At 36.2% G+C, this 22,321-nt stretch overlaps 3 protein-coding genes and 1 non-coding gene across 4 annotated transcripts; all 4 read right to left on the reverse strand.

Annotated features, from left to right (window-relative positions):
- Nucleotides 1–4,964: 4,964 nt before the first annotated feature.
- On the reverse strand, nt 4,965–5,069 carry LOC125208730 (U6 spliceosomal RNA). Its single transcript, XR_007174210.1, has one exon. It is a non-coding gene; the product is annotated as a U6 spliceosomal RNA (small nuclear RNA).
- A 482-nt stretch (nt 5,070–5,551) lies between these two features.
- LOC125205602 (alpha-dioxygenase 1-like) lies at nt 5,552–8,693 on the reverse strand. Its single transcript, XM_089060499.1, has 8 exons — nt 8,595–8,693; nt 8,150–8,301; nt 7,699–7,838; nt 7,399–7,612; nt 7,173–7,318; nt 6,864–7,091; nt 6,550–6,752; nt 5,552–6,207 (listed from the first exon to the last, which is right to left on the reverse strand). The coding sequence occupies exons 2-8, from the start codon at nt 8,192–8,194 to the stop codon at nt 5,738–5,740; spliced, it is 1,446 nt and encodes a 481-aa protein (XP_088916625.1). The 5' UTR covers nt 8,195–8,301; nt 8,595–8,693; the 3' UTR covers nt 5,552–5,737.
- A 3,472-nt stretch (nt 8,694–12,165) lies between these two features.
- LOC125205604 (WAT1-related protein At3g28050-like) lies at nt 12,166–14,830 on the reverse strand. Its single transcript, XM_048104649.2, has 7 exons — nt 14,535–14,830; nt 14,386–14,451; nt 14,172–14,285; nt 13,449–13,692; nt 13,199–13,357; nt 12,592–12,743; nt 12,166–12,507 (listed from the first exon to the last, which is right to left on the reverse strand). Exons 1-7 carry the CDS (start codon nt 14,744–14,746, stop codon nt 12,345–12,347), a joined length of 1,110 nt encoding a protein of 369 aa, XP_047960606.1. The 5' UTR covers nt 14,747–14,830; the 3' UTR covers nt 12,166–12,344.
- Nucleotides 14,831–15,835: 1,005 nt separating this feature from the next.
- On the reverse strand, nt 15,836–21,212 carry LOC125205605 (WAT1-related protein At3g28050-like). Its single transcript, XM_048104650.2, has 7 exons — nt 20,907–21,212; nt 20,772–20,837; nt 20,585–20,698; nt 16,699–16,939; nt 16,472–16,630; nt 16,242–16,393; nt 15,836–16,162 (listed from the first exon to the last, which is right to left on the reverse strand). Exons 1-7 carry the CDS (start codon nt 21,110–21,112, stop codon nt 15,991–15,993), a joined length of 1,110 nt encoding a protein of 369 aa, XP_047960607.1. The 5' UTR covers nt 21,113–21,212; the 3' UTR covers nt 15,836–15,990.
- Between the last annotated feature and the right edge of the window lie 1,109 nt (nt 21,213–22,321).

A 22,321-nucleotide genomic window follows, 5' to 3' on the forward strand; every position in this document is an offset into this window, starting at 1 on the left:
TAACCCTTGTGTTGAATATTGGAGAGCTGCAAAGATAATAATGAGATACTTAAAGGGAACAAAAGATTTTATGCTCACATTAAGGACATCTAATCAACTAGAAATGATTGGATTTCCATTAAAGCTAAATTTATGGCTTGCTTTGAAGCATTAATGATTGCAAAATTTTATTTCAGGCCTTGGTTTTGTCTCCTCAATATCCAAGCCGTTGAAATTGTATTGTAATGATAGTGCAATCGTATCTTTTTGTAAGTATGACAAGTATTCAAGGAGCTAAACACATGGAATTAAAGTTTCTTGTCATGAAAGATGAAATTTGGGAACAAAGAATATCTATATAATATATAAGCACACAGCTTATGGTTGATGATCCATTGACTAAGACGTTACCGCCTAAGACATTTATGAAATAAGTTAACATAATGGGTCTTGGATATGGAAACGTCTAATCTTTATGTTTCCATGTTGGTTCAGACACTAAAGTTATAGATATTTTGAATTCAATAAAGTTGTTTCTACTTTTCCTGCATATACTTATTATTTGATATGCATATGTACGTTTTTAGTATTAATGCAGGAGGTCTTGAAATAAGACAATTACGGACGCGGTGTCACTTATAGATTATATTAGAGTGGATATTGGTGATGTGGTACATGGAAGGAACTGTATCGATTGAATGATATACGCCCGCCATGACTCGCATTAGTAGTCTCTCTAATATAATACTTATGTTTACCAATGATGAAAGTATTTATAAATTCCAATATTATGCGCGCCTTATGTTTATTATGTCTATTTTATCGTGGCTCTGTCACGTGTGACAAGTGGGAGAATCGAAAACTTCGTGTCCCACATGTTCGCCAAGTGGGAGAATGTAAGTTTTATGTCTCACATATGTGACATGTGATAGAATCCTAAATAGAATTGGATATTTAATATAATACATTAACTTGGTATACGACACATTTTTCCCTAATTAATTATTGTTATTGGGACGTTTCCTAATCATGTGATTAATTAGTCAATTAATGGTAATTCACAATATGATTCCTATGACTAACAAGGAAATTGAGGTTATATATAATTGTATATGGCCGATTGTTAGTTGACTAATATATAGTCACTGATTTGGGAATAATATATTTCCTATCATATATTAAGGAAAGGAATATATAAGTAAGGAATAATGTTTGTGATTTACGTGAGACTTGAGAATCAAGTTTATGATTATGAATAAATTATTTTGGGCCTCTTTGATGGAAAGGGCTTTTAGGGTTTGATAATTAGGGTTTGTCCTCTCTCTGCCTATAAATACAAGTGTGGTGATCCCATCAAAACACACACATTAAGAGAACACATAAACGAGGGAAAGAGAGAGAAACAAATTCTTGGAGTTGGAGTTGCGCTACTACACCAAAGAAAGTCCGAGGAAGTTCTCCGTCTTCCCCAATCGCTTCCGCTATGGATCATAAAGGTAAGTTTTCGATCCATTATGTTTATGGTTTTACGTGAAATACATGATGTTCGAAGATCTTGCTTTATTTATATTCAATTATGTATTCTTGAATATATGATGATAAAATTATGTCCAACATGTATAAAATGATAAAGCAAGCTCAAAATTAATCAATTTATCAAACACCCCTAGTTACATATAAAATAAATTTGTAAGAGAGGAATCTAATTAACTGCAGCAACGTACGAGGAAGACAAGCTTGTCGGTTAGAGTCATTTTCTGAAATGCTTCGAAGATATCTTTGTGAATGAATTTTTGGAAAATAAAGTCTATAAATGCCATGATCGATGAAGATAAATGTAGAGATGGGAATTAGAACTACAACACAAATATATTTTGCACAAGAAAGCAGATCTTTATATAGAACTCTGAAGATATAATTGTGATCATGTTACGTGTTTTATTTCACCAGCTGGTAGACTAATATATACATCTATGAATTAAAAAAAAATATTGTACTTATGTCCATTAAAATATAGTAGTAGTCAACTATATAGATTGTTCACAAATTTTATCTCATTTTAAATTTAACAATTTAGAGATGAACGTGGATAGCAACTGAGTTTTTGCTACACAAAAAATATACAACCATCTCGACCCCTACAACAGGCCCGGCGACGAACGACCAGCCTGGCAGCGCCGAACCTGCTCCCACCACGGCACATTCACGCCCAATTCTGCTCAGCCCTACTAATTACGAGCCACGGTCCGAGCCTTTTAGCTGCATAGTCACAATTCACAAAGTGCCGTGACTTATCTAGAGATGGGGATTTCCAAATCTTATTAATTATCTTTATTTATCTTCTATGGAATATTATTTTATAGCCTTTTATTTTCGGCTATCTTGCCTTGCAAGGCAAAACATCGTTGAGTCTTAGAATAGGATATCCTCGGGTTTTATTGTCAGTTCTTTTCCGAGACAACTAGGAAGGTCGAACCGTCTAGCTAGGGTTGTGATTCTATAAATACTAAAATCCATTAGATTATCATTCATTGTTTCAAACACTAGAACCTCCACTAGGGAAGCATTTATTTTCGTTCTTTTCTTCATAATCGTTCTAGTGCTCTATTGCTGATTCGTTAGGATACACAATCCTATCATTGTGCAACTACTAATTTGTTATAGCTGGAGTTAGTTTTGAGTTTACGTAATTAGTTAAATCAAGTTTTTAAAGAATTTTACAGAAATGTTCTAAAGAAAAGAAAATGTAGTATTTACATAAGAAAACATCGTCTTCATTTGAAACGTCGTCGATATAAATTCTAACTTTCACGCGAGACTCGCATAATTAGGACATGTAGAATTTCATAAACTCAATTTGAAGGAAGTGACAGACAGTGCTGGTTTGATTCAAATCTATTAGTATATTATTTTCAACATTAATTAAACATATCCGTAGAAGCAACGATCAATTCACATGAAAAATTAAGGGTTATTTTTAAAAAAAATCAACTTGGTGATCTTTGAAGAATGTGACAGATGTCCTGGGTTGATTTAAAATTAATTAAGCATGTATCGAAGAAGCAAAGGATCAGCTTTGATTTATTAGGAATCTTTTAATTCGAATTTCCAATATAGGTTACTCCATTTTCTATTGCTCGGCTTTTATATATGTCGACTGGAAGCACCTTCGACGTGTCCAACGAGCCACCCGAAGAAGCACATTCAGGCTATCAATATTATGGTGATGATATTTTTTTTTTTTTATAAATTTCATAAAATCATCAAATTGATACCGTTAATAACTACACGTATGTTCTACTTCGCCATCAAATCATCTAAATTAATAGAAAAAACAAGTGAAATAAAAAATAAGTTTTTAACTTATATTTAACTAAGGCATTTGCTCCTTTCACCTTAATTTAGCTATACAAGTTGATAATACTACCCCTCCCTCCGTTCCATAAGAATATACATTTTGGTTGAGCCTGAGTTTTAATACACAATTATTAAAGTAAGAGAGAATTACAAAGGAAAAAATTTAGCTATACAAGTTGATAATACTACCCCTCCCTCCGTTCCATAAGAATATACATTTTGGTTGAGCCTGAGTTTTAATACACAATTATTAAAGTAAGAGAGAATTACAAAGGAAAAGTAATTAAATTATTTTTAGTGAAGATTGAGTATCACCTTATTACGGCGAAAAAAAATCATAAAATTAGAAAGTGCATAGACTTAAAAAAGTAAGAATGCATACTTTTGTGGGATAAGGAGTAGTTTTATTTTTTACTATTTGCTCTTTACACTTTACCATTATTTTTGAAGCATGTCATTTCATTGAATGTATAATAATTTAAAACAAAATTTGACTAATTTAATACGTGTTGGGATGGAGTATATGAGCAGAATAAATGTGGTTTCGACCATGGTTGTACAAAAATATGTCACGTAATTAACGTAACATAGTAGGTACCTCGTTTACGACGTACTCCATTGTAAATAAATTACAATTAAGGATACTTTTCTGAAAATAAAATCAAGTGAACTTTTTATTATTTGAAAAAAAAAAAAAAAAAAAAAATTAGAGGAGCCCGCCGAAAACCCTTATAACGTGCATATAATAAATTATAAGGATATAGGAGTATTTAATTATGAAAATAAAAAACAAGTGGACTTTTTGTAATTTGAAAGTTTTAAAACATAAAAAGGAAATTTAGAGGAGCCCGCCAAAAACCTTATAACGTTCATAGAATAAATTATAAGGATATATTCCCTCCGTCCCACTTTAGGAGTTCCGGTCAATTTTGGGTGTCCCGGTTGGGATAAACTAATAAAAATGCCTACAAAGTATATAAAAAAATGTTAAAAGTGGGTCCCAACATCCACTACAACATTTATTTATTGTACATTCAATTAAAAGTGGGTTCCAAACATCCATTATAACATTTATTTATTACACGTTCAAACACTTTCTTAAAATATGTGCCCGTCTCAACTGTGACTCCTAAAGCAGGACGGAGGGAGTATTTATGAAAATAAAAAACAAGTGGACGTTTTGTAATTTGAAAGTTTTAAAAAATAAGAAGGAGATTTAGAGGAGCGGGCCAAAATCCTTATAATGTGAATAGATGTACATAAATTATAAGGATATTTTTATGAAGATAGAAATACAAGTGAATCTTTTTGTTATTTGAAAATGATAAAAATTATAACGTGCCCAGCCTATAAGTTATAACGTGCATAGATATACATAATTTACAAGGATTATAAAAATAAAATACAAGTAGGCATTTAGTTATTTGAAAAATTCAAAAAACAAAAAGAACTTTAGAGGAGTACGTCTAGACTTGTTAAATGGGCCAGCCCGGCCCACCTTGGTCCATTAGTGAAACGAAGCAGGTTTGGGCTAGATTCATTGGTTGAATTAAGTGAGTTTCAATTGGGCAATTTTGCAATACCAGGCCCGACCCATCAGAGACTCAGTTTATATAATTAATTTTTTTATGTAAATTATCTATTTCTCGTTTTATGCGTGTCGTCCTTGTAACGTGCCATGCTTATCTTCTCTATATATCGTTCCAATTTTATCAGATTTTTCCAAATGGACTCAACCACTAATAGCCTAATATCTACACAAGTTTTTAACCGAATCCATATGAATGCTCAATGCATCATTCAATTTTGATAACATTCAATGGAGTACTCCCTCCGTTTTACTATAGTTGAGGCGAAACTTTTGGGCACAGAGTTTAAGAAATGGATGTTGGGTGTGTTAAATAAATAGATAAAAAAGTAAGAGAGAGGAAAATGTAGAGAAAATAAAGTAAAAGAGAGTAAAGTAAGAGGGAGAATAAGGTTACTATATATGGAAATGACTCAACTATGAAGAAACTTTCCGAAATGGAAAAATGACACAACTATAGTGAAACAACTATAGAGAAACGGAGGGAGGATTATTTTTTCATCCAAAATGTTGAAAGGAAGGCTGTGAAGTTTATCTTTGAAAATATAAGAATATAGCCACATCTCTATGCAAAATACAATTTTCACAATCTCACTATTTCTTCTTTTTCCTTCCTTTACGTCAATCTTTAATTTCTCAAACACTGCTTAAAATAACATTTCAATTATATTACAAAGATGCGCACAAATGACATTAACTAATTCGTTGTGTGATAAAAAACAAAATTCAACATGGACACAATATAATTGAAATTATATCTCTACATACATTAGACAATGAAATCCAATTTCTTAACAAACGAAATTAATGTGTTCAACTTGGGAGGCGGAGATAGAGCGGGACGGGATTGCTCGGCTCGGGAGAGGCGTCCCACACAGTGAAAGCGCTGGTGGAGTTGATCCACTTAGTGCTCATCTCTGGATCATGTCGATCCAAAACATCTTTCAAACTCTCTGTTGTGTTCACCCATTCCAACCCCTTCTTCGTGTACGTTTCCTCGTTGAAATCGCTTGTGAAGAACCTGTCCGCCTCCAGCCTCCTCGTCGCCATGATTAAGAAGACGAAGAAAGCTGTCTCGCTTATGGCGAAGCCATTGATCTTCTTCTCGGCCAGGAGGCCGACGAGAAGGTCGAGCTCCTCCACGTCATCGTTGTACACTTGGCGTAGGGTTTCAATAGCCTCTTCGTCGTCGGTTAGGTCCTCCCACTTTGTGATGGGAATCATTAGAAGCCCGCGCCTGAAATCGTTGTATCGCGCAATGCTCCTCTCTCTATCCCTGTAAACTGCATGGCAGAGGCGGACGCATAAATAAATATTAGCCTGAGCATTTTTATTTAAAATATAATCATATCTTATTTAACTCCTTGATAGGAACTTTTGTATAATAATTTACATAAAAATAATATGAAACTAACAAATTTATAAAAGAAAAAAAAAAAAAAAACAAGTTCCACAGGGGCTTAAGCTCCGTGAGCTCCTATGTGTTTCTCCCCATGCTGCATGTCTAATGGTCGTTAATATCATGAACTTAGTGCACTTTTAGATTTCTCGCTAAACTTTTGAGTTTATAATTTTAGCAACCAATATTGAAGTTTATGGGAAAAATCGGAATTAGATGGACTTACTTTCGAGAGCAGGGAGGTCGACCGGGTCAGGGCGATCGGTGCCATCGACATTGTGAGCGACAAGATTCCTGAGGAAGATGGGATAGTTCCAAAGCTCGAGTGCACCGCAGGCTTGGTGGCCCATTGACACTATTTGTTTTCTCAACCCTATTCTTGAAAGATTCTCTGTTCCTTTCTTGCCAATCAGCTCCACCATATCAATTCTGTCATTTCATCAAAACATAAGTTTTTCTCATTTACAACTCATATATACTGCTGGATCAGTTAATTTTCACATACAGTTAACACAAGAGAGAGCGAGAGGTAATACATACTCAGTGTCAAGAGGGGGTGATTTGTTAGGACCAGGAGAAGCATCGATGTTTCTGAGGCGAAGCTTGTCTGGAAGAAGAGGATGCATGCGATAAACGCTAACGAATTCCTCAGTTAAGGAGTATGGTACGCCGTGATCCACAGGATTACTCAAACCAACTAAACCACTTAGTTCCGCAACACCAACATGTCCGAATCTATCTTTGAAACTCTTGCCCAACAATCCGTACCTATACGATGCAATCATAACAAAATCGTGAAGACTTATACTAACAAAAGGCAGACAATATCAATCTAATGCGAGTTCAGACCAATTGGCTCTCATTCCTGCGCGCAACGTGTCAGTTTTGAGAAGCTCAACGGTCCAATCAATGGTGTGAACTTTAGCGATGACGGCTGACGTCACGAGCCTTGCATGGCGGTACAATTCCTCGTCTCCCAAATTAGGGTATTCCTTCTGCAAAAACACACGTACCATTAATTCATCAAACTCAATTGAAAATTACTCTTGAAAATATGTGTCCGTACGGTACGGACCATGAGTGCATCGCAAACAGAGTTGTGTTCTTTGACAAAGAGGGCCTGCAATGCGGTGAGACCCGCCCACACGTTGCGGACGTCGCCGGACAAAACGGTGCCGTTTGGATTAAGGGGAAGGAGGCCGTCTGCGGATATCTTCAGCTTCCCATTTTCGAAACTCCTCACTTTCTTCAACGTCTCTTTGTCGCTGCCATATATCGCACTTCCATCCCTTCACCATATCAACAAAATCAAAATTAATCAACGTAAACTTTTCAAACTTGAAATGTTTTGAATAAATCGACTTCTTCTTCTTACCACCAAGGCGTGCGTCGGTTCAAGAAGCCGGTCTCGATTGCGTTGTCGGCGTCGTTGATTTGTATGCGTTTAGATTCGTACAGATTGAACGACTTTAAAGGGCATTGGCTCGCAACTTCTTCCGGCGCTTTCAGTTCAATCTGATGTCATTAATTTGAGATTTGAATTTGATAAAATGCAAATTGACAGAAAATCATGGTTAATTTTTGGCTAATCGCATTATAACTTGACATATTTATTAATTGTCTGCATCCTATGCCTGCATTTGGGTAATTTTTCTATCAGATTGCTCAAAGATAAACTTACAAAGCAATAAAAATTACTACTATTAATGACAATTATGACATAGAAGTACATATTTTGATCAGGTGATTTTTTAAATTGAGAAATTAGCCAAACTTGGTAATTTTTTGTGCAATTTTCTGATTTGATAAATTGTTAGGCATTGTACCTGGTGATCAAGACTTTCGAGGTGATCGACCCAATCGTGGACCATGAACTGAATCCAGGATGCGCTATCATGTTGAATTGTTTGCCGGTATCGATTAACTCTTTGCGTGCCAATAGCTTTGTTGCCACCACCATTGGATCTGGCCTTGTTAGCTGCAGACATCAAATTATCAACAATATTTTTTGACAAAAATTTCGTACTAGTACTACTACTTTTTTGTCTTCTCTCAAACACGTGAAATCTATATGGAGTAGTAATTTCTATTGCAACGCCTCCATCCCGCCAGCTTTGATTGGTGACGTACTATTACAATAAAATTATGTAGATAGGTGAAATTAATTTTTGTTGTCTAGCCGTAGAAGTTAAAAAAGTCTAGGGTTTTCAGTGAAATTGGAGCAAAAATGATTCAAAAACGTTACATAAATTTTTTAATGAACTAAACTACCTTATTCTTTTGTTCAAGGGGAAGCATATTCCTGCCAAAGAAGGATCCCGAGCTCCCGGCATCTACATCGTCCGGATCGTTGAATTCTCCGTCTGCTGTTCTGAAAGGAACAGCAGCCGGATCGAACGTGGGCCCCACCACACGTTTGGGGCCAACGCTAAACAGGTTGTAGTTCTCGTGAATACGTCGTCGTAGAGCTAGGTATAGCAACCCTAGGAAAACCGGAAACCTATGCCATGCAACTCCCGATTTATCGACGGAATGAACAAACTGCAAATCTCAATGAAACAAGTATAGATGTTTATTTTCATGAGTTATGTGATAGATTAATAAAAATGACAATGTGTGTGTGAATGATTATATAAAATAATAAATTAAAGCTAACTCAAAATTAATCAATTCATCAAATATACATAAATATATTTGTAATAGACGAATCCGACTGCAGCAACGTACGAGGAAGATAAGCTTATCGATTAGAGTCATTCTCTGAAATGCTTCGAAGATATCTTTGTGGATGAATTTTTGGAAAATAAAGTCTAAAAATGCCATGATGAAGATAATTGCAGAGATGTGGTCTTTGCGAATTGCGACACAAATATATTTTGCACAAGAAATCTGGTCCTTATATAGAATTCAAAAGATGAACCTGCGACGAGTATGCATTCAAAGATGCGTATTTTGTTTCACTAGCTATAGCTAGAACACTAATCAATAATCAACTAGACAAATTTATTATGTGAAGTATATCATTTTAGTTTACATATATATACAAATTTATTATTAGTGGCCAAGTACTATGTATACTGACATATATAATTAAGTTAAATATGAAATTAAGACGGATAAACTAAGGGATAGAGGGGTACATTGTTAATTGCTATGCCGTTGGAAATTTGATTTAAGAAAATTAGTTGATCCTACAACAAGAATTAAGAAATGAATGGTTTGTACATATTTGAAAAGCAATTGGGCAAGTTTGATTTGCATTGGAAATTAGAAGAGTGTGAAATCGAGAAAAGTATGTTTGTAATTTCAAAGTTTATGTCATTAACATGATGAAGAATTGATCGTTGAAAAGTACGTTGCAAGTACTATAATTATTTTTAGTAGCTACTCAAAGAGTATAAAATCTTAGGTACTTTCTCCATTCATTCATAGTTGATCATTTTTTTATTTCGGGAAGTTCCCTCATAGTAGAGTCATTTCTATATATAGTAGTAATATTTTTACTCTCTCTTACTTTACTCTTTCAATTTTTTTCTCTCTCTTACCTTTTTATCTATTTATTTAATACACTCAGTATCCATTTCTTAAACTCCGTGTCGAAAAGTTCCGCCTCAACTATGAAAAAACAGAGGATTATCGACAATTACCGAAGGTAATCTCTCGACAATATCAAATTGGACTTACCAACGGTAATCTCTCGACAATATCAAATTGGACTTACCAACGGTAATCTCTCGACAATTACCGAAGGATTATCGACGCAAATAGTTAAAACCCGTGTCATCGGCTCATAACCAAATTGGACTTATCAAGTGTATTGTTTTTTTTTTTTTTTTTTTTTTTTTGTGGTGATTGGTTAGACATGAACCATGATTGTCATATCGAATTAAAGGTACGTATAGAGAGAAGAGATATTATTTGTAAATATAGAAAACAAATATATTGAGTGATCGAGACAAAATTAAATAGAAATATAAATATTTTGAGTGGGATGGAAGGGATTAGTATATTTAAGAAGAAAACATTTTCTTCATTTGAATAGTCATGATACGTATATATTTCAAACTTCCACGTGAGACACACGTTAGACATTGAGAATTTGATAAACTCAACTGAAGGAAGTGACAAATAGATTGCTGAATAATTCAAACCTAGTATATACGCCTTTTAACATTTATTAAACATGTACTAGTATTGAAGATGCAGGGACAATTGAAGGGGTATTTATAAAAATAGCCTCAACTTTGATTTCTTGGTGTCTTTTAGCACAAATATAGCTCAAACCTATTTTCATTAATTTTCTCTCTTGCTTGACTTTTATGTGGACCTGAAGCACTTTCGACATGTCCAACGAGCCACCCGAAGAAGGAGTTATCTAGCGAGCGTTTCATAAAAGGCAACGTTGTTGACAAAATAATTAGGGTTATAGATAAATAAGTTCAACGTATATAGTACTATTAGGCATGATTGTGTCTTGTATCTCAATTTTGCTGTACAATTAAGTTGATAACCAACTATTAAAGGAAAATGAGAAACTCCATTGTTTAAGAAGAGAAAGTTGCTAGTTGTGTTACTATCAATAATGATAGGGCTGCAAATGCATTGCATAGACACTTTCCTCATTATATACGCCACTAGACTACTGAAGCATCTAGAAATGGAAAGGGATTGTGTCCCATTTTTCACATGTGTTTTGGAAAAATCATAATAAACAGTTAAAGTGAAGGAAAAATAAAGTAAGAGAAAGAATAATGTAGAAGAGAGTCTCTTCCATATTACTCTCTCTCTTAATTTACTTTCCCTCCACTTTAACTATTTATTATGATTTTTACAAAACACGTGCAAAAAACGGAATGGATCATCTTAACTGGGACGGAGGGAGTAACAATTACCGAACAACTTAGAATCAGATGTTCTTCTATCCATCTCCTTTCATCATCTGAGGCAACTTGATCAGATATCTTTACATCTCCAATAACTATTACTCACTACATTTTATGTTAGTTGAGTCATTTTTCTATTTTGAGAAATTTCAGGATAATTGGGTCATTTCTATTTTTACCAAAAAGTAACACTCTCTTTTACTTTATTGTCTTTTCATCTCTCTTACTTTATTCATCATTCACTTAACACACTATTCTTATCTCCGGTCCAAAAAAAAATGTCTCTATTAACGAGGAACGGAGGGATCGGAGTAATGCTTTCTACTATTTGCTCTTTCAACATTACCATTATTTTCAAAGCATGACATTTCATTTATTGTAAAGTAACAATTTAAAACAAGTGGAGCATTTGACTAGTATAACACGCGATGAAATTTAGTACTACTACGAAAAGAATAAATGTGGTCTCGACCGTGGACCATGATTCTACAAAAATATCAGATAACATAAAAGGTACGCCGTTTATCACGTGCGCATATATATGTAAAGAAAATTATAATGTTATATTTATGTAAATAAAATACAAGTGGACTTTTTTTTTATTTAAAAGTCAAAAAATGAAAATGAATTTAGAGGAGCACGTCCAAAACCTTGACATTGTCCTCTTTAATCTTTATCATATTTTTCTAAGGTTCATGAATATGTAAACTTTAAATTTTAAAAAAGTACTTATATAATTAACGAATAGTATTAAGATATCAACTCGACTAGACAGACCGAGAGACCCAAACCCGCCTTGGACAGGTCAGTTTAAAGCTTGGTCCAGGCCCATAATGATGTTTAAATATTTGAGGATAGTCCGCGAACAAATGTTTTAATCCTTTTGGAGACGTTCGATTACTCAAGATTAAATTATCGGGATTGTCCAATATTATTATTGTCACAGGAGAAAAGTCAAAAACTTAGAATCATAAACCATATATAATTTTAGGTGACTTGAAGCATAATTACACGTGACATTAGGTCAATATTCACATATGCATTCAATATAGACCTTTTTTATTCTTCATAAATTATATAAGTCCAACAATTGGACACCAAAATTTCTCATGGTGGCTTTCCTTATGCATACATACTCCTACAAGTTTTGGACTTTGTAACTTTGTAGAAAGGGGTGAGTTTGATCTGTTGTTGACCACTCCAAATCTCCTGTTTCAGTGACAAAATCACCCACCTCTTCCTTTGCTTTCCCCCACATCACAGTGTAGAAACCGGTCACTATTATTATTGCTCCAATCATACTATCTCACCACAAATAATACACATTAAATAGTTTTCTATTTCCATAAAAAAATGATTCAATATTTGTCTTATGAATCCATTACCTTCCAAGATAAAGAGTGTCACCTAGGATGATCACTCCCATGGCTGCAGCTATGGCGATTTGAAGAGGCTTAAACATTGCCACGTAGACCGGGCCCCTCATGTGCAAGAGCCAAGAATCAACACTATTGCTTATGCAACCATTCAACACTCCCTACAATACACATAACTTAGGAAACTAATTAGCTAGCTGGGAATCATGTAGTGGAGAGATTGTAGGCCAAATTGATGAAAAAGCACAAAAGTTTTGTCAAATTCTGGTATGTTCCGTGACTTTTAAAATTAGCCGGAAAATCATGAGATTTGGTTTGTTCTCAATTATCACACTACAAAAAAGTTACGACTTCCTACATGCAATATGTTGATGATGTTTTTAAACCAAAGAATGTAGTTATGTTTATGAATAGACAACAACATTTAACTCACTGACGTTGACGTCCACGTATGATTTCTCGACAACCATACAATTTCACCTAAATACTTTGTCGTATGACAATTGAGAACCAATTCAAATTTCTTAATTTTACGGTTGTTTTTTAATTACGGGACGGACTAGAATCTGACCAAATTTCATTATTTTCTGACTGATTAAAAAAAATAACCACTTACCGAACATACGATGGAGACCAAAGCAATATTAGGTCTAATGATCCATTTACTAGAGTCCGGTTCGACAAATATCCCCACGAGTGCAGCTAGAAGGCTCACGCTAGATGAGTAAAAGAACATTATGGTCAAGCCCGAAGGGTACTCTTTCATGATGTGTGTCTATATGCATATTAAATTTAGTTTTAATTAGGACAATATGATAACATCAAAGTCATATAGTATGTAGATGGAAATGAGGCAGGCGTGTTACCAAAAAAATGCACCATATGGGAGAGAGGATATATTCGACAGTAAGAAATAGGCTACCAAGGATCCAGTCAGATCGAGCCGAGTCGAATACTGGATATAGTGAAAGGGGAGTGGAAAGAGGGGCATTTCCATTAATGATGGTCGGACCTTTGTAAAATGTTACTACAAACGCTCCCGATATGGATACCACCGCGCCTACAAGTTTGGCCCAAGTTCTCGAGCTCGATACCACTAACTTTTCCATCCTGCAAAAATGGTTACCAACAAAGTAGCAATACAACAATTCAGACCATAATCAACAACAAAATACTAAAATACTCCCAAAATCGATAAATGTTACTTGTACTACAAAGTTCTTTTTAGTGGAATAAAAATAAATTTTTAAAATGGCATGGATTGATCAAACTTTTTTCAGATAATTCCCAAGCTAAAGCGTTGGCCCATTTATGGAAAAAAAACCAACAATATCCTCTTTAGGTCGCTTCCAATGTTGGGCCTTTCAGTTTGGGCAGGCCTTCGAGTTTCGGTCGCTTTCAATGTCGGCCCATTGCATTATAAATAGTAATTTTACATACTACTCCACTTATTATTTGTTAAGTAATTTTTCAAAAACAATTTATTCACTAATTAATTTATTCACATTGCACGCCATTGAATCATGAAAATATGAATGTCGCGTAAACTCCAAGAAATAAGAGTGTGTGTGTGTGTGAGAGAGAGAGACCTGAAGATGACGGCGAGGACGAAAGTGAAGGCCGGAGAGAGGTTGCTGATGGCGGAAGCAAGCGTCGGAGAACCGTAATTTATACCTGTGAATCCCATCAACTGCGACGAATACCTTTAATTTCACCAAAATCAACGCACACTTAATTCATTTCTTAATCGAATTAAATTAAATTAATTCATCAATTCAAAAAGTCAACTCCGATCTCGCTCACCCGATCACTCCGAGCACAAAAAACTTCACCAGAAGCGATAAATTAAGCGACGGCAGAGTTCCTGAGCTGCACAATTTCATACAAAATTGAATCAATCGAGAGATTAATCTACTAATTTGGAAAATGGATTTCAGAAGAGATCAATCTACCGGCGGGAGAAGAAGGGGGCGGGGAGGAGGATGAGGGCGGCGACGGCGTAGGCGTACACGATGAACACGTGGCGGCTCATCCCACCGTTGGCCGCGACCTTGAACAGCGTGTTCAGTCCGACGTTGATGCATTGCAGGCTCACCATCGCCGCGAACGGCACCACTTCTCGGTAGCAGTAATCGCGGTTGCCGCCTCTCGCCGGCGTCGACATGTTTAATTGGAGAGAGTATTTTGTTAATTTGGTGATTAGTGTTGTAAATTGTTGTAATTAATAATGCAGGGAGTGTGGTGTCTACTTCAACTGTGCATGAGCCACGCTTCTTTTTTTTTGTTTATTATAGAAAAAATATCAAATTTTTATTTATAAATTATTTGATGTATACTCAATCTATAAAATATATGAGAGGCGAAGAGAGGGCAACATAAAATGTGGTTATTAAAATCAGAAAACTAAGAAAAATCCTCTAAGAAAATAATTAAAATACACCAACATATTTGCCTAGTGTGAATGTTTGTATATACTCTTTTTTTATAGTTTTATCGGAACGGCAATATAAAATTTTTCTGGTGTGAATGCTTCTATATACTCTTTTTTATACTAATATTTTATCAGAATGCCAATATAATAATAGCTCCATGTCACTATTATAGAATTCCACATCATGGCCTAACTCACAATAACATTATTGGTGCTCCTTCCAACTTATTCACATTAAATAGTAGGAGTAGTAGTAGTACAGTAGTAGTAGTAAAATATATTCCCTCTATCCCTGATTAGGAGTCACACTTTGACTAGGCACGAGTTTTAATAAAGGTAAAGAAAAGTTGGTTGAAAAAGTTAGTTGAATGTGGAACCCATTTTTTTATATTGGTTTTATAATAAAATGCGAGTGAAATGAGTTAGTGAAATGTGAGACCTACTTACCATTTATGGTAAAAATGAAATGTGACTCTTAATTGGGGACGGACCGAAATAGAAAAGTTTGACTCTTAGTCGGGGACGGAGGGAGTAATTATGATCGAATACTGTGGACTGTGGTTAATGATTCATGACTATGACATTTCCAATTTTGAATGCCATTTTAAATGTCCATTAAATCTAATGTCTGTTTATTTGTAAATACTACCCCACAATATGTTTATCTTTATCCTCAATATATCAAGGTATTTACTCTTTATGTCGCATAATTCATCATTTTCTTCTTTAAAAGTATATTTCTTTCCTATAGACACATTAAACATATATCATGAACATTGATGGCCTATCGAAATATTGCAATGTGATGTACCAAAAAAAAGATTATAAAAATGTACCAAAAAGATATATTGCAATGTGACCAATAGGTTTATAATTTACATGCATGTACAATGATATATATTCTTCTCTTAACAATTCTAAATAATCAAACGGCCACAACCATCTACTTAAGGTTGTTAATTTCCTTTAGCATAACTTCACTTCTTCTGCAAGCCAAGGCTTTTGTAGCTTTGTAGCAACGGATGGTTATGATCTGTAGACGACTCCAAATCCGTCGTCGTTTCGATCACAATCTGACCAAACTCTTCTTGCGCCTTGCCCCACATCACGGTATAGAACCCGATCACTATTATCGTCGCTCCAATTATACTAAAATCACCACCAATATCAAAACGAGACATACACAATGTGATAAAAACAGATCCCATGTAGAGAAATTTAGTAGTACCTCCCAAGATAAAGAGTGTCGCCGAGGAAGACAACTCCCATGGCTGCAGCTACGACGATCGAGAGAGGCTTAAACATGGCGACATAGACGGGACCTCTCAAGTGCAAGGCCCAAGAATGGACAGAATTGCTTATGCAACAGTTGAAGATACCCTACACATAAAAATCGACACCATGAAACGAGGAAACGAAGGAAACATACACGAAAACTACACATTCTTCACCACTTACCGAACATAACATAGAGACCAAGGCAATATTAGGTCTGATCATCCATTTACTAGAGTCCGGTTCTGCAAAAGTCCCCGCGATTGCAGCTAGAACGCTCACGCTAGATGTGTAGAAGAAGATGATGGTGAACTCCGAAGGGTATTCTTTCATAATATGCGTCTATATACAAGTTACATTTAGGTTCAGGACAACCATAGAGATATTGTACTAATAAATATGTTAGTTACCAAAAGAATGTACCACACTGGCACGAGCATATATTCAACGGTGAGGAATAGGCTGCCAATAATCCAGTCGGATCGAGGTGAGTCGAGTACTAGTTGGTGCAGTGAAGGCGGAGAGGAGGAAAATGAGGCATTGATGGTAGGGCCTTTGTAAAATGTAACAACAAATGCTCCTGATATGGAGATGATTGTGCCGGCAAGCTTAGCCCGGCTCGTCCTGCTCGATAACTCCACCTTTTCCATCCTGCGTCATTAGCTATTTCCTTTATTAAGTGTGCTCATTTCGTCATTTTCGTCTGTTATTCAAAGGCATGCATTTGACACTATTATTTAACCTAAGAATATTTAGTCAATGAGAATTTTGTCACGTAGTATTAAATTTGATGCTTAAGTTTTACGACATTAAGCAATTATAATATTATATATGTTATTACTTTTATTATTTAATGAAGATTAGTTATACAAATAAAAAATATTAGTATTAGTACTCCTTATATAAAGATCTATAATCAATATCTGTGACTAAAATTGATTTTGTAAAAGTATATACCCTTGAATTCAAAAATTAGCACTAGCATATTTTACATCCTTTTCCGCTAACAAAGTCGAAGATTCGAACCACACAAAAATTGGATAGACACGTCACTATTCTACAACCCCTTTTTAGTTTATTTTTTTAATTGGGGTTACAAATGCGAAAAGATACGGTCGAAATAACTATTATTGGTGTGGGGTTGGTGTTTTACACAATTTAATACTATTGTGTATATTAAGTTTGTGTGTAGTATCACTTTTTAATATTTCAACTAGTCGAATTCTTATTAATCAAGAATGGCTTATTGGCACAAGCCAAAAACAAAAGGATGATTTCTTAGTTAATGCCATGTACCATATAAATAAATAAATGGAATAAAGAGTCCAATTATTGTTACCACGAAACCACGCTTCTTCAATTTATGAGGTCCCAATTATATGCTTATTGGATTCAAATTCATAAACTCAGACAAAAAAGATTGAACCTAGTTTATCAATCAGGTTAACCGCTCACTTACGTGACTAAGTAAATCTTAAAATCATACAGTACTACATAGTTATAGCATAAAATCACTTAATGCATTAAATTTTAGTTCAAGAGAATTAATATCATTATTTTCATTTTATTCGCTCATCTCAAACGCATTTACACCCTCCTTCTCTAAAGAATATGCATTTTGGTTTCAACACGTGTTCTAATGTAAAATAGTAAAATATAAAAGGGGTAGAGAGAAAAAGTAATTAAAGTATTGTTAGTGGAGAATGAGTCTCTCATCATTAAAGAGAAATTTTTTTTAAATTTTTTTTTAAAGTGCATATTATTGTGGGATGAACTGGAAAGAGTGCATATTCTTATGGGACCGAGGGAGTATTACAGAATTTAAATAATAATAATTCATTAATTAATTCTAGTTCAACAATTAGAAATACTTCCAAGGATCCCTAGATCATTGTCCATACCTACAAAGCAAACAATGAACACGTTTTGAACAACGACAATGTGCGACATAGGGAGACCTGTTGTGCGCCCATCTCCCCTACCAATTTCGTTAAAATGAGTACATATTTAAATTACTCTCTACGTCCCGTATTAGGAGTCCTATTTGGTTATGGCATTAGTTTTAAGAAATGTAAATAAAATTTCGTTGATTAAGCCATTGGAAAATGAGTCTCACTTATATATAATACTATTATTAGTTTAATAATAAAATGTGTGTGGAACAAGTCAGTGGAATGTGAAACCTGCTTAGAGCATCCACTATAGCACCGCCGCGCCGGCCGCCCCCTTCCCGGCTTAGCCGCGGCGATCTATATTGGCGAAGGCGTCCGCCCCGGGGGCGGACGAATTGGGTGGGGCGGACGGACGTTCGCCGGATTTGCGGCGAGGACGGGGCGTTGGAGAGAGAAAAGCGGCGGCCGCCGCGCCTACCTATTGCGCGGCGACACCGCCGCGGCGGTCCGCCGATTTTCCTTCTTTTTTTTTTTTTTAAATTCGAATTTATAAAGGTTTTTTTATAAATATTCCTCCCATTTTCATCTTCTCTCCACACACTTCTTCACTCTCTATCCAAATTTTCTATCTCTAAAAACTTTTCAATTATGGATGATTTGTGGAATCAAGCATGGGATTCTTTGATTCAAGAGGTGCAGAGGGAGGCCGACGAGGAGGCGGCGGCAACGGCAATCCCTCGTGAGATTCGTCATCGTCGGACAATCCCACGAGACCATGTCAGAGCGGCTGAGCGGCTTCTGGCCGACTACTTTAGCGATGAGCCTTGTTACCCGGCTGAGATTTTTCATCGGCGTTTCAGAATGTCCCGACCGCTATTTACCCATATAGCGACGACATTGGCGGACCGGTTCGAGTGCTTCACGCTCCGGAGTGATTGCACTGGCCGGATCGGTCTGTCTACTTTGCAGAAATGCACCTCTGCAATTAGGCAGCTTGCCTATGCCGGACCGGCTGATATGTTCGACGAATACCTACAGATGGGTGAGACGACTAGTCTAAATGTGCTCCGGCAGTTTTGTAAGGGCATTCGGCAAGTCTTTGGTCCGGAGTTCCTACGAAAGCCAACCCCTGATGAGTGCCAGAGACTGCTAGATATGCACGGTGCGGTGCACAGTTTCCCCGGGATGATGGGCAGCATTGATTGCATGCATTGGGAGTGGAAAAACTGCCCGGTGGCGTGGAAAGGCCAGTTCACTACCGGTTTCAAGCAGAAACATCCGTCGATGATCCTCGAAGCCGTTGCTGACTACCGTTTGCGGATCTGGCATGCATATTTCGGTGTTGCAGGTTCGAACAACGACATCAACGTTCTGCAGTCGTCGTCTATCTTCAATGATGAGTGCCGGGGAGAGGGTCCAGAGATCAGTTTTGTAGCAAACGGCACGCAGTATCGCAGGGGATACTATTTGGCAGATGGAATATACCCTCGTTGGCCCGTATTCGTCAAGACACTTCGGCAACCGGCTGGAGCGAAGAGACAATATTTTGCGCGCAAACAAGAGGCCGCTAGGAAAGATGTTGAGCGAGCTTTTGGTGTGCTCCAAGCGCGATGGGCCATTCTACGCTGCCCGGCACGAGTGTGGCACGAAGATGATGTCGCAGATATCATGGTAGCGTGTATCATATTGCACAATATGATAATAGAAGATGAAGGATTTGCTGCAGAACGTTGGGCGCCGGAAGATGGTGCAAGTACAAGTCACGGTGTTGCCTCCGCGCCGATACAGATGGGTGTACCACGTAGTAATGAATATCTGATCCAACGTTTCGCTGATATACGCCGGAGCACAGCACATGACCAACTCCAGGTCGATTTGATTGAAGAGATCTGGGCACGTAGGGGAGGCGGCGTAGCATGAACAACATGTGTGATTTCCGTAGATCAAATTTTCGTTGTAATTTTCCTCACTTTAATCCGACGAAAATTTAGTTTTCAATTTTAATTTTATTGCACTAGCCGTTTATCTCGAATTATTTTTAGTCCGATAATTTGTAATTGAATTAAAATATACAACAAGAAAAATAAAGTGAAAGTTGTCCACTAAAAAGTGTCCACTATTGCTGCGGACACTTTTTTTTGTGGCTGTGGACAAATAAAATGGGGCTATGGACAAAAAAAAAAAAGTTGTCCACCAAAAGTTGTCCACCTATAGTGGATGCTCTTAGTATTTATGGTACCATTGAAATAGTGGATGGACCGAAATAGCAAAACATGACTCTTATTGTCGGAGGAGAGGTGGCAGTTGTTTTTTCCATCTATTTTTTAAATAATTTTGAATCAAAACTATGCATTATTATTAGATGAGAAAAAGACAAAAACAGTAATTTGCAGATAGAAATGACCTGAAAACGACGGCGAGCAAGAAGGTGAAGGCCGGTACAAGGTTGCTCATAGCGGAAGACAGCGTGGGCGAGGCGTAATTGATGCCGGTATACCCCATCATCTGCGAAGCATACCTTCCACAAATAACACACAAAATCAATCAATCAATCAATTGAAATTAAGAACAATCAAGGGACGGCGACTCACCCGACGGCTCCGAGCAGGAATATCTTCAGCAGTATCGACGAATTCAGCGACGGCAGCACTCGCGATCTGAAATCAAAACAGAGAATCAATTAACAAATGAATAAAATAAAAGGCGAGGGAGAGAGATCGAAGCACCGGCGGCAGGAGAAGAAGAGGGAGGGGAGGAGGAGGGCGGCGGCGACGCCGTATGCGTAGACGAGGAAGACGTGGCGGCTCATGCCGCGATCGGCGGCGAACTTGAAGAGCGTGTTGACGCCGACGTTGATGCTCTCCATCGACACCATGGCGCCGAAGGGGAGCGCTTCTCGGTAGCAGTAGCTGCTCCGCCCTCCTGCCGCCATCCTTTTTTTTTTCCCGCCTGAGCGTGTTGCCGTCACACGCAATTTTTTTTCTTTTTTTGGGGGTTACAATTATATTTTTCCGTTTTAGTCGATGTTAACTTAATATTAGAGTTGGGGGCAGCCGTGCTTTTTTTATAATAAAATAAATTAATATTTTAATATTGTAATTTAAAATAAAAATAATGGAATGAGTGTAACAGCATTTCTTAATTTGCTAACATCACGGCAGGAGATTCATATCCATGGAGTAGGAGTGCGTTCTAAACTTGAAGGGGGCCATGTTGGGGACCTTCGTAAGCGACGCGCGTAAATAACAAGTATTTTCTTCTTTCTATAATAGATGTCACACACGATAATAATATTAGATATCTCAATTTGTTCCGATGCGAATTTTAAGATATTGTTTGACTTTGTTATTAAATGAAGGTGTATAGGGGAATAAAAGTCTCACATTGAGAAGATTGAGACTAAATTTAACGTTTATTTTTTATAAGAGTCTAAATAGGACAAATTTTGTGGGATCGACGAAAATGGTAAAATCTAACAAATTTTGGAGGACGGGGGGAGTACTAAGTAGTGAGAGAATATAATATATAGTATTAATGTGATATTATTTGTTAAACAAATTAAAAAAAATATGACATTTATTATGAGCTCGAGGAAAACTACTCATATTAAATAATTATTATATTTAATTAGTGGAAAGTTGAATTGAATTGACAGTCGTTTATCTTCTCCCATATTCACAACATCCATCTGGATTTTCTTCATCCTTTCCAAGTTTATGTTATTTCTCCCAAGTTCCTTCATATTTTTCTGTCCATTGACAGCAGATTATAAAGCTTTTTGACTCAACCAACACATTTGCTAAGTGTGCATGTTTCTATATACTCTTTTTATTTTATCAGAATGCCAATATAAAATTTGTCTAGTGTGAATGCTTCTATATACTCTTTTTTATTTTATCAAGATGCCAATATAAAATTAGCTCCATGTCACTATTTGAGAATTCCACATCATGGCCCAACTCACTATGTCATTATTGGTGCTCCAAAATTTAACTATGATCGGATACTGTGGTTAATTATTCATGACTATGACAATTCCAATTTTGACTTGCCATTTTAATGTCCATAATAGTTAGTAAATCTCTTTTTATTTGTAAACACTACCCCACAATATGTTTATCCTCAATATATCAGTTTATAT

This window comes from Salvia hispanica, chromosome 6, assembly GCF_029641045.1.
Source record: "Salvia hispanica isolate PSC_SH4W2 chromosome 6, Shi_PSC_v1, whole genome shotgun sequence".
Classification (NCBI taxonomy): domain Eukaryota; kingdom Viridiplantae; phylum Streptophyta; class Magnoliopsida; order Lamiales; family Lamiaceae; genus Salvia; species Salvia hispanica.

Bases quoted from the DNA above. Each gene is read 5' to 3' on its own strand.
- LOC125205602 (XM_089060499.1), bottom strand. From the start codon at position 8,194: ATGGTCCACGATTGGGTCGATCACCTCGAAAGTCTTGATCACCAG. The intron at 7,092-7,172 runs GTCTGAACTCGC...TGCATCGTATAG, and splicing joins GCAGGAATGAGAGCCAATTG to GTACGGATTGTTGGGCAAGA. The intron at 6,208-6,549 runs GTAAGTCCATCT...TCTGCCATGCAG, and splicing joins CGACCTCCCTGCTCTCGAAA to TTTACAGGGATAGAGAGAGG.
- LOC125205604 (XM_048104649.2), bottom strand. From the start codon at position 14,746: ATGTCGACGCCGGCGAGAGGCGGCAACCGCGATTACTGCTACCGAGAA. The intron at 14,286-14,385 runs GTGAGCGAGATC...GTGAAATTAAAG, and splicing joins TTTGTGCTCGGAGTGATCGG to GTATTCGTCGCAGTTGATGG. The intron at 12,744-13,198 runs GTAAGTGGTTAT...TGTGTATTGTAG, and splicing joins TGGTCTCCATCGTATGTTCG to GGAGTGTTGAATGGTTGCAT.
- LOC125205605 (XM_048104650.2), bottom strand. From the start codon at position 21,112: ATGGCGGCAGGAGGGCGGAGCAGCTACTGCTACCGAGAAGCGCTCCCC. The intron at 16,631-16,698 runs GTAACTAACATA...ACTTGTATATAG, and splicing joins CAGTGTGGTACATTCTTTTG to ACGCATATTATGAAAGAATA. The intron at 16,163-16,241 runs GTACTACTAAAT...TGGTGATTTTAG, and splicing joins GACACTCTTTATCTTGGGAG to TATAATTGGAGCGACGATAA.